General features: G+C 52.1%; 1 protein-coding gene across 1 annotated transcript; it reads left to right on the top strand.

Annotated features, from left to right (window-relative positions):
* Positions 1-424: 424 nt before the first annotated feature.
* Positions 425-10491, top strand: LOC142908915 (volume-regulated anion channel subunit LRRC8E-like). The gene is made up of 7 exons (XM_076059573.1): positions 425-578; positions 3981-4285; positions 5575-6084; positions 6342-6489; positions 7233-7391; positions 8042-8191; positions 8384-10491. Exons 1-7 carry the CDS (start codon positions 468-470, stop codon positions 9392-9394), a joined length of 2394 nt encoding a protein of 797 aa, XP_075915688.1. The 5' UTR covers positions 425-467; the 3' UTR covers positions 9395-10491.
* Positions 10492-11776: the final 1285 nt, after the last annotated feature.

The raw sequence follows: 11776 nt of genomic DNA, 5'->3' as shown, positions 1-11776 counted from the left end.
CGAGACATCTGTGGTCGCCTCGCCGGCCTTCCCGCGACACGCGGCCACTGCGTGGGCCAGAACGGTGCCCGTTCTGGCCCACGCAGTGGCCGCGTGCCACGGTGGCCGGGAGATATTGACGACCTCGCCTGGTATGTAGGAGGTCACAGGTTCCATCCCCGACCCCTGCTGCATATTCGGACTCTGCGTATGTCTCATCAGCACGGTGGCCGCGAGATGTTTACTACCTCGGCTGGCACGCAGGAGGTCGTGGGTTCCAACTCTGCGTGCGAGCTAACTCAAAGAGAGCGAATCTTGGGTCGATTTGGGTTGCCCCCCCCCCCCCCCCCCCGTACACACCGGAAATCGCGCAAAGTGAACCACCTGCGTGGAGCGGCGTCCTCCAGGAGACCACACGGCGTCACGTGACCATGACGACCGCTCGTCATGGTCACGCGGTACCCACTTCCCCCGCCTCTGCCCAGAACATGAACGAGCGCATCCTGTGTGTGCCGGTGCCGAGCGGCTTCGACGTGGATCTGAAGGAGTGGAACGAGACCGTGCTGAGGGACCTCGTGGCCAACCCCAGGGCCCACAGGGTGAGTGAGGGTCCCCCTCAGGCCGGCTCGGCACCACCGTGCAGGGGGGGAACCGCTGGTTGCCAGCGGAAAGGCCGGCTGCGCCACCGACAGTTGCCCGAGGAATAGTGTCATGTATAGTGTAGTGTATAGTGTAATGTATAGTTCATAATAAAGGTTTTTGGGTTAGATCGCGTTTATTTATAAATGTGTCGTAACCCTCCACCACCCGACACGGCCAATCAGCAAAAAAAAAGTGTCACGTTGACAAAAGACAAATAATTCACTACTTTAGCCCACCGGTGTGTTGAAGAGTGAATCCACATTTACAGTTTGAGTACTGTGACGTTTCGCTGGTAGAGCTAATATTTACTTTTGGAACTTTGCTATTCTCAATTATTTTAGCAACCTCATGTCTAGTTATCTCTGCCTCATTATGTGGAAGGAGTCTAACTGCTGATTCTACCTCAGCAATTATCTCATCCACTGGAATTGTGCGTGGGGTAACGGCAAAAGCCTTAAGAGAGCTGCGTGTAAATAAGGATATCCAAATCCTAGCAGCTGATAAAGGCCGCACTACTGTAGTGATGTCACGAGCCGATTATGATAATAAAATTAGAAATTTACTAGAGGAAAGTACTTACATTAAAATTAAACGAGATCCAACTAATACTTTAGAACGTAAGACCACTGCAATAATTGCAAATTCATTAATCCCTAAAAATGAGCAATACCTAATTAAGCCAAGGGCCTCAAAACCACCTAGACTCTATGGGCTACCAAAGATTCATAAAATCGGCATCCCATTACGACCCATAGTCAGTACAATTGGCTCTGCCACATATCAATTAGCAAAATATATAACCAAACAAATACAGCCCTACATCGGTAAGACATCTTCATTCATAAAAAATTCAGAACATCTTGTGAATGTGATTAAAGATATTAAACTTACTCCTGATGATATTCTGGTAAGTTTTGATGTGATTTCTCTATTCACTAAGGTTCCAGTGGACGAATCGCTTAAATTACTTGATACACTAGTAAAGAAAACCGGTTTACCAAAAGATATTCCGAAACTTGCTGGCCATTGTTTAAATAACACTTACTTCTTATGGAGAGGGGATTTCTTTAAACAAAAAGAAGGAGCAGTAATGGGTTCTCCTTTATCCCCTGCTATAGCAAATTTGTACATGGAAAACTTTGAAATAAGAGCACTTGCCTCGAGCACATTAAAACCATCCTTTTGGTTTAGATATGTGGATGACACTTTGGTTGTCTGGCCACATGGTAAAGATACACTTAATGATTTTCTAAATCATCTCAATGCACAAAACCCGGCCATCCAGTTCACCATGGAAATGGAGGTGAATAACACACTCCCATTCCTAGATATTTTGCTTGGACATGGCCTAAACGGTAAAATAACACACAGCGTTTACAGAAAGCAAACGCACACTGATGCCTATCTGAATGCAGAATCACATCATCATCCAGCTCAGAAATCCTCTCTTATCAAGACGCTCATACATCGGGCTAAAACAGTGTCAGATGGTGAGAGTCTAGTGAGAGAGATTAAACACGTTAAAGACGCACTACGACAGAATGGCTACAATAATGCTCAAATTAACAGAGCATTGAATGCCAAATCACGATCGCAAAGCAATACTGCTGAAAGCGACCAGATTGTTAAAACAATAAAAATTCCATATATCTCAGGAGTAACTGACAAATTAGCCCGTGTTTTGCAAAAGCAAAACATTACAGTAACATTTGGTACAGTACACAATATTCAAAAACTAGTATCTTGCACTAAAGACGCATTACCTAAACTATCAACAGAAGGTGTATATCGGATTAATTGTTCATGTGGCAGCTGCTACATTGGGCAGACGGGACGTAACATCAGCGTAAGACTAAAATAACATCAGAGAAATATTAAATTATCTCAAACACAACTGTCGGCAGTGGCAGAACATGCTTGTCAACAAGGACACTCAATTGATTTTGACAATGTTGCAGTGGTGTGTAAAACTAATTATTACTGGCAAAGACTAATTAGAGAATCCATTGAAATTGAGAGGAACAAGAATAACTTTAATCGCTCTGACAGCTACCGGCTTAGTGCGGCCTGGAAGCGTATTATTAAATAATACACATTACATTTTGATTTAAAGAATTACTAATCTACAACTCATTACTAATCATAACCAATGACTGATTACTAATCGATTATATAATTACAATACCCCCCCCCCCTCCGCCTCTAATCACTGCACCTGATATGAGTTAAGTGATGACGTCATCCTGCTGCTCTATATAAAACCGGGAGCAAGCGAGGGCTTTACCATTTTGGCGAATTGCCCGATGATGCTGGATGTATTTACCAGCGAAACGTCGTACTCAATCTGTAAATGTGGATTCACTCTTCAACACACCGGTGGGCTAAAGTAGTGAATTATTTGTCTTTTGTCAACGTGACACTTTTTTTTGCTGATTGGCCGTGTCGGGTGGTGGAGGGTTACGACACATTAAAATAAACGCGATCTAACCCAAAAACCTTTATTAAGAATAATATTGGTCGCGAAAGCCTACGTGTTAAACTGTAATGTATAGTGTCTATAGTAGTGTAGTGTATAGTGTAATGTATAGTGCAGTGTATATTGTAATGTACATTATAGTGTAATGTATAGTGTAGTGTAATGTATAACGTGTGGTGTAATGTATAATGTAGTGTAATGTATAGTGTAATGTATAGTGTAGTGTATAGTGTAGTGTAATGTATAGTGTAATGTATAGTGTAGTGAATACTATAATGTGGTGTGTAGTGTATAGTGTAATGTATAGTGTAGTGTAATATATAGTGTAGTGTATAGTGTAATGTATAGTGTAGTGTATAGTATAACGTGTGGTGTGTAGTATATAGTGTAATGTATAGTGTAGTGTATAGTGTAGTGTAATATATAGTGTAGTGTATAGTGTAATGTATAGTGTAGTGTATAGTATAACGTGTGGTGTGTAGTATATAGTGTAATGTATAGTGTAGTGTATAGTATAACGTGTGGTGTGTAGTATATAGTGTAATGTATAGTGTAGTGTATAGTAGTGTAGTGTATAGTGTAATTTATAGTGTAGTGTATATTGTAATGTACGTGATAGTGTAATGTATAGTGTAATATATAGTGTAGTGTATAGTGTAGTGTATAGTGTAATATCCTAGTACAGCACACCAGTGTGTTGGAGAGCAAAGCCACAACATTGACGATCTTGAGTACGGTGACGTTTTGCCAGTAATTACAACCGGCATCATCAGGCGAAAGCCAGATTTGAGCCAGCTCTGTCACCCTGCAAGGGAGGGGCATGCGATATCACCGCCACGCCAGTTCACTTTGCCCTTCTGCGTGCGTTCCCACACTCGCCCAGACCGGCTTCGACCAGTACCAGTACCGGTTGATCAACCAGTTCTGCTACGACAACGCGGTGCTGTGGATCAGCAAGTACTTCCCGCACCTCGTGGTGCTGCACACGCTCGTCCTGACGGCCACCAGAAACTTCTGGTTCAGGTTCCCGGAGACGAGCTCCAAGATTGAGCACTTTGTGTCCGTGCTGGGCAAGTGCATGGATTCGCAGTGGACCACGCACGCCGTCCACGAGGCCGCGCTTGATGGGGTGGCAACAACGGCGGCGGCGTTGCGGCCGTCGCTGCCCGCCACGGCGGGGAGCTGCAGGTCAGAAGGGGGCTGACGGAGAGACGGCCCACGGCTCCTTCCTGGTTATTATTATCCCCTCTCTTGCCTTTGTCATTCCTTCCCCCCTTAAGTAAAAAAAACCTAAAAAGTTCCCCTTTCTCCCTGCAGGGGGACCCCGCGTGGGTTTGGGGCAGCGAGCCCATTCACACATATCTCTATCCCCCTGCTTTTCATAACCGGTCTGGCTTAAGGTTGGCGGTGTGCGTGTGTGTGTACGTGTGTGTGACGTGTGTGTGGGGAGCGGTAGTATAGCGGTTAGCGCGCTGCTGTGGTATGAACCTGGCGACCCGGGTTCGATTCCCGCTCACGGCTAACACCAGTGACGATTATCTGAACCGGTCCTGGGCCTCCCCTAGGTCGACTCAGCCTCAAATGAGTACCTGGTGTGGTGAATAAAAACATTGCCACTGCGGAGACAAAGGCGGTCGGGCGTCGTGCTGGCTGCCCACCCCCTCGTATACCGTTCCAGCCTTCATAGGTGCTCGCTAACAGCACTTGCCCCTACAGTCTGTTAAGGCTATACGGGGGATCTTTGTTTTGTTTTTGTGGGGAGCGGTAGTGAAGCGGTTAGCGACCTGCGCTATGAACCCGGCGACCCAGGTTCGATTCCCCCTCACGGCCAAGACCAGCGACGATTATCTGAACCAGTTCTGGGCCTCCCCTAGGTCGACTCGGTCTCAAATGAGTACCTGGTAAACATCGCCACTGGGGAGACAAAGGCGACCAGGCGTGGTGCTGGCCACCCACCCCCTCTTGTACAATTCCAGCCTTCATAAGTGCTCGCTAACAGCACTTGCCCCTACAGTCTGTTAAGGCTATACAGGGGATCTTTGTGTGCGTGTGTATGTGCGTAATGATGTGGGTGTCTGTGAGTCTGTATGGGTCTTTGTGGGTCTCTACGGGTCTCTGTGAGTCTCGATGGGTCTCTGCGGGTATCTGTGAGTCTCTATGGGTCTCTGTGGGTCTCTATGGGTCTCTGTGGGTCTCTGTGGGTCTCTGTGAGTCTCTATGGGTCTCTGAGTCTCTAAGGATCTCTGTGAGTCTCCATGGGTCTCTGTGAGTCTCTATGGGTCTCATTGAGTCTCTATGGGTCGCTGAGTCTCTATGGGTCTCTGTGAGTCTCTATGGGTCTCTGTGGGTCTCTGCGGGTCTCTGTGAGTCTCTATGGGTCTCTGAGTCTCTAAGGGTCTCTGTGAGTCTCTATGGGTCTCTGTGCTTCTCTGCGTCATGACGCGTTGCCCGATGTCCACGCAATCCCACGTACGCAGCGACCCGAGATCCGGCGAAATCCCCATGGAGAAGCTGCCTCCTGAGTCTCCGCCGGGACCGCCCCGGCCCTCCGTCCAGTTTGTCGACCCCGGCGAGGCCGCACCACCCGACCGGTCCCCCCCGGGGCAGAGCGAGGACCGGCGGACGCCATCGGATGATCGCATCCTGGACAAGAAGGAGGGCGAGCAGGCTAAGGCTCTCTTCGAGAAGGTGAAGAAACTCCGCGCTCACACGGAGGCGGGCGGCGGGCTCCACAGGATATACGTGTTGCAGACGGCGGCCCGCTTGCTACAGGCGCTGGTGGTGCTCGCGTACACCGGCTACGCCTGCCCCAATATGCGCTACCACATCCACTGCGTGGAAGGCGAGTACATCACGGGCTACGGGAACTTCTACTGCGTCCACGGGCTGTGGCGCATCTTCCGCATGATGTGGATGGCCTACGCGACCACGATGTGTGTTTACGCGCTCACCTGTGCCTACGTCGTCTACTGGGTGGTGACCTGCAGGTGAGAGGGGGGGGGGCGGCGGTGCTGCCGCAGAGCGGTTGTGTGGCACCGGATCGCCGTCTGGCAGCCTTCTGGCTTTGGCCTACGGGCTTTTCGGCGATCGTGGAGACGCGGTTAGCGCGGACGGCGACACTGCAACAAAGATCTAAACGTAACGTTTTACTATTGGCTTCGTGGGAGATCTTCCGCGTCGGGACAAGGGTCGACGGGCACTGAGTTCTCTGTGCTGGGGGGTGGGGGGGGCGCTGACACTGCAGGCTCAAGGAGTACAGCTTCGCGGAGACGCGCCAGGAGACGGGGGTGGACGACATTCCGGATGTGCGCAACGACTTCGCCTTCCTCCTGCACCTAGTGGACAAGTACGACCCCTGCTACGCATCCAAGTTCTCCGTCTTCCTGTCCGAGGTGAGGAGAAGCCGCTCGCAGAGCACGCTGTGCGCTGCACGCACGCCGTACACTGGACGGAGCCGACCGCGCTGATCTGAGATGCGGGGTTAGGACAACAAACTGTGGGTCTCTGTGTGGTGAGCGTGGTGCTGGCCACCCACCCCCTCGTGTGCCGTTCTGGCCTGGCCTGCATCGGTGCTCGCTAACAGCACTTGCCCCAACAGTCCATCGAGGCTATACGGGGGGATGTTGAGTCTTTGGGTCTCTGTCTGAGTCTATGGGCCGTGTTAGTCTATGTGTAATGACAGGGTGCCACCTGTCGGCCTGGAGGGGTAATTACAGTTATGGGCAAGTTATGTAATGACTAATTATAAGGGGGGGGGCGTATCGGTAGTAAAGGTCAAAGGCTGAGTCAGACCGCAAGCTCCGGGAACCTGCTTGAAGATTCTGGAAGGGGACGTGGCCGGAGGCGGGGCTTGGCCGCACCGGGGTGTACATGAGGGGGTCCTGAGTCCTGGCTGCGCTAAGTCAAGTAACTGTGTAGTTGGACGCCGACGATGGGGTTGTGTAGCTACGTAGAGATGTTTACATATACGTATCGTCCAGTGTGAGAATAAATAAGAAGGCCTCTACGCGATGTGTCTCGGAAGCTGCTCACTACATATGTATAACATGGGGCGGTACGGCTCATTGGGCCCTCGCTGCTGAAACAAATAAAATCCATCCACGCTTGGCTGCTGGTGCTGTTGCTGCTGCTGCAGGTGAGCGAAAATAAGCTGAGGCAGGTCAACGTGGATCAAGCGTGGACCCTGTCGCATCTGACGGGGCTGCTGGAGATCAACGTGCAGGGCGAGAGCGAGCTACGCCTCTGCAAGCTGGCAGCGGTGCCAGTGGACACATACCGCCTCACTGAGATACAGGTGCCCGTGGACACACCCATGCACCCACCCACCCACCCACCTGCTCACTCACCCACCAATTCACTCACCTAGACACCCACTTAACCACCAACTCGCCCACACACCCACCCAACCACTCTCGCACACACCCACCCACTTGCTCACTCACCCACTCGCTTGCCAACACACCCACCCATGCACACACCCACCCACACACCCACTCACTCACTCACCAACCCACTCACCCACACACCCACCCACTCACCCATACACCCACCAACTCACACACCCACTGACCCACCAACTCACCCACACACCCACCCACTCATCCAGACACCCACTTACCCACCAACTCACCCACACACCCACCCAACCACTCGCGCACACACCCACCCACTTGCTCACTCACCCACTCACTCGCCAACACACCCACCCACGCACACACCCACCCACACACCCACTCACTCACTAACCCACTCACCCACACACCCATCCACTCACCCATACACCCACCAACTCACACACCCACTCACCCACCAACTCACTCACCCACACATCCACTCGTCTACCAACTCACCCACTCGCCCAACCAACTCACCCACATACCCACTGACCCACACACCCACTCACCCACCAACTTACTCACCCTCATACCCAATCCCCCACCGAAGGTGCTGACGCTGGACTCGATGCACGGGGTGGCGCTGGGGGCGGCGGTGGTGCAGTTGGTGAACCTGCACCAACTCCGGCTGCTGAACTGCACCGTGAGCGTCGACAATCGCGCACTCGCCTTCCTCAGCGAGGAGCTGCACCAGTTGGAGGTGCGTGGGTGGGTGGATGGGCGGGCGGGCGCGAGGGTGGGTCGGTCGGAGCGGTCCATTCGGCTCCACTGACCCGGCCGTGACATCACCAAAAAGTCACCTCCCCCACCAAATGTATTTAAGTCGCAGTGTCGGGGACCGATATTCACCGTTGCCGTTCGCGGCGTCCGCCCCCCCCGCGCCCTCTTGCAGGTGAAGTTTGCGGTCAAGGCGGAGGTCCCGGGCTGGCTGCGTGAAATGCGCCACCTGGAGGAGCTGTCCCTGGAGGGGCCCCTGACGCCCGCGCTCCTTAAGCCGCTGGGCGGCCTCAGGCGCCTGCGGGGCCTGCGCCTGACGACAAGCGTCGCCCGCCTCCCGCCCGGCCTGGCCGCCGTCGCTGGCGGCGGCCTGCGCGCGTTCGCCCTCGACAACGGCGGCGTGCGCCTCGAGTCGCCGGCGCCCCTGAGCAAGCTGCGCGGCTTGGAGACGCTGCGGCTGACGCGCTGCGGCCTGGAGCCCGCCGAGCTTCCGCGGCCCCTGCTGGCGCTGGGACGCTTGAGCGACCTCGACCTGTCCCGCAACGGCCTCCGCTCGCTGGGCGACGGCGATGACGCGTCGCTGCCGGCGGCCGCCTGGGAGCGCCTCGCCGTCCTGCGCCTTTCGGACAACGCCCTCGTGAGCGTCCCACGGTTCGCGGCGGGGGCGGGGTCGCCGGCCCTGCGCTCGCTCTTCCTCGACGGGAACCTCATCGAGGGCGAGCTGCCCGCGGGGCTGCTCCGCCTGCACGGCCTGCGCGTCCTCGACCTGAGCCGCAACGCCATCGCTGCCCTGCCGCCCGACGTGTGGCTGCTGACTCAGCTGAGCACCCTTCTTCTGTCGGGCAATGCCCTGCGGTGTCTGCCCGATGAGTTGTTCCGGTGCGAGGGATTGCGGACACTGGCGCTCGCCAACAACGAGCTGTGCGAACTCAGCGGCCTGGTGGGGAGGCTAAGGAGGCTGCGCAGGTTGGAGCTGGTGGGGAACCGGCTGACGGAGCTGCCGGCCGAGCTGGGGGAGTGCGCGGAGCTGAGGCGCGGGGGGCTGGTGGTGGAGGAAGAGCTCTTCGAGTCGCTGCCCGCGCGGGTGAAGGAGGCGATGCGGGGCGAGCCCAGCAGAACGACGCAGAGCCCCTCTGGAAGCCGGGAGAGAAACGCAAGAAACTGGGAGGGAACCCCAAGACACTGAGATGCTTTTACCAGTAATTACAACCACGACCTCCTGTATATCAGGTAAAGTAGTTAACGTCTCAATTACCAAGGCGTAGACACCAATGAAGGTCCAGACGACCACCGGACTGAGTTTGGGCCGAGTGGGTCGCACATGTCCAGTGAGTCTAGGGTGGGCCTAATAATACATGGTCTTGTGTCTGTGTTTTATTGATCGAACAGTTGGTTCATGTAGCCGCAAACTACAGTTATGCGCATTGAATAATCCGTGGCTGAAAGTCACGTGAAGTAGCTTGTCTGATAATTTGTATAATCTCCCCCCTGTTCTATCTCCCCCTATTCTACAGTGAGAGTGAGTGGAGTTTGTATGATTAGGGGTTGACAGGTCTGGGTGTAGGCACTGAATAGGGATTGACAGGTCTGGGTGTAGGCACTGATAAGGGGTTGACAGGTCAGGGTTTAGGCATTGATTAGAGATTGACAGATCTGGGTGTAGGCATTGATTAGAGATTGACAGTCTGGGTGTAGGCATTGATTATAGATTGACAGGTCTGGGTGTAGGCACTGATAAGGGGTTGACAGGTCTGGGTGTAGGCATTGATTAGAGATTGACAGGTCTGGGTGTAGGCATTGATTAGAGATTTACAGGTCTGGGTGTAGGCACTGATAAGGGGTTGACAGGTCTGGGTGTAGGCATTGATTAGAGATTGACAGGTCTGGGTGTAGGCATTGATTAGAGATTGACAGGTCTGGGTGTAGGCACTGATAAGGGGTTGACAGGTCTGGGTGTAGCCATTGATTAGAGATTGACAGGTCTGGGTGTAGGCATTGATAGGGGGTTGACAGGTCTGAGTGTAGTCACTGATAAGGGGTTGACAGGTCTGAGTGTAGTCACTGATAAGGGATCTAACACCAAAATAAATACAAAACCTGTATTAGGGGAAGCCACCGTTGACCAATTTGGACCCCCGGTTTTTTTGTTTTTCTCCGTTGGCTCCAAGCGCTTGATCATAGCCCCCAGCTTTTAAGGGCGGTCCGTGAATCGCTTCTTCTCGCCGCTTCCGCCGGGATGCTCGAGAGCGTGAATGCAAACATTAAAACGTTTCCCCGTCTTGACCGGGCTGTCTTTGTTTGCTACGTCCTGTTGATTTCGTTGCCTTGGGTGTTCTGATTGTCCCTGCGAGGCCATGCCGCCAGGACCCTCCTTGAAGAGACGCGCGGCCAAAGGAGATGCTGATACACATGGACCCAGAGCTGGAAACCCAGCATCTCGATGTCTCCGTCTTAACCATTGCGAATTCCCAGAGAGACACAGCCATTATGAATCCACTGAGAAAGAGAGAGAGCGCTATTATGAATCCCCTGAGAGAGAGAGAGCTATTATGAATCCCCTGAGAGAGAGAGAGACAACCATTATGAATCCTCTGTGTGTGTCAGTGTGTGTCAGTTTGTGTGTGTGATTTAATCCCATCTGTAAAGGATGTGATTCCTGACATGCAATACCCTGTTGTCTAGAAACGGAGTTATGGTTGCGGCAGCAGTTACATTGGGGAAACGAAATGACATGTCTCGGACCGTGTTCGTGAACACAAGGCAGATCTGAAACACGGTAGGACCAATACCTCTGCCATTGCCGATCATTGTTTTAACACTGTGGGCTCACACGAAATTGATTTTTCCAAGACGGAGTTACTCTGCAAACCTACCGGCAACCTTTAGAGATTTGCTCATGAAGCCATCCAGATATATAAACACAGACAACTTCAACCGAGATGGGTGCAAACTGAGCAATCATTGGAAGAACGTTATTAACCAAGTAAATTCTTAACTGACTGTGATGTTTCCCTCCTACCAGCCTATGTCAGCTGTTATTCCGACTCTCTGTGTGTCTCACATCATGTGTACCTCTTGCTCTTAGGGGTTTTTGTTCCTGTTGCCCGGCTCTCTGACATTGGGCCGTCTCACGTTGACATGCTAATCTCCCACATTTACATTTATGTGCAAATTCCTTCTCTAGCTCCACCCACTTATCAGTGGGTTGGGCCCACCAATATCCTATATAACCTCTTGCTGCAGCGGCTCTTTCTCCTACGTCAGCAGTCCTGTGTTTGTTTCACATCTGAAGATGGTCGCTTGTGTTGCGATCGAAACGTCGTGATCTATTATATTTTTTCTACCTACATGACTTTACCGAAAGAACCAAAGAATATGAATTCCTGCAGTCACGAAAGCTATAATACATGGACATGGCCGATATATAGACAATATATAGATGATGGTTCTGTTATTGGCGGCGTTTTAGACAATATAATACATGGACGTGGCCGATATATAGTAATAATAGATATATGATGGTTTTATTGTTGGCGGCGTTTTAGACAATATAATACATGGAAGTAGC

Source organism: Petromyzon marinus, unplaced genomic scaffold (assembly GCF_048934315.1).
Source record: "Petromyzon marinus isolate PM22_M1 ecotype Great Lakes invasive population unplaced genomic scaffold, UKy_Petmar_22M1.pri1.0 PM_G_Scaffold_11, whole genome shotgun sequence".
Taxonomy (NCBI): domain Eukaryota; kingdom Metazoa; phylum Chordata; class Hyperoartia; order Petromyzontiformes; family Petromyzontidae; genus Petromyzon; species Petromyzon marinus.
Note: the sequence above shows the minus strand (reverse complement) of the source record. Positions and strands in the feature narration are given on the sequence as shown.

Excerpts from the sequence above, each read along its gene's own strand:
- LOC142908915 (XM_076059573.1), top strand. The coding sequence starts at position 468 with ATGAACGAGCGCATCCTGTGTGTGCCGGTGCCGAGCGGCTTCGACGTG. Across the intron at positions 7,392-8,041 it reads ACCGCCTCACTGAGATACAG|GTGCTGACGCTGGACTCGAT; the intron begins GTGCCCGTGGAC and ends CCCCCACCGAAG. Across the intron at positions 8,192-8,383 it reads AGGAGCTGCACCAGTTGGAG|GTGAAGTTTGCGGTCAAGGC; the intron begins GTGCGTGGGTGG and ends GCCCTCTTGCAG.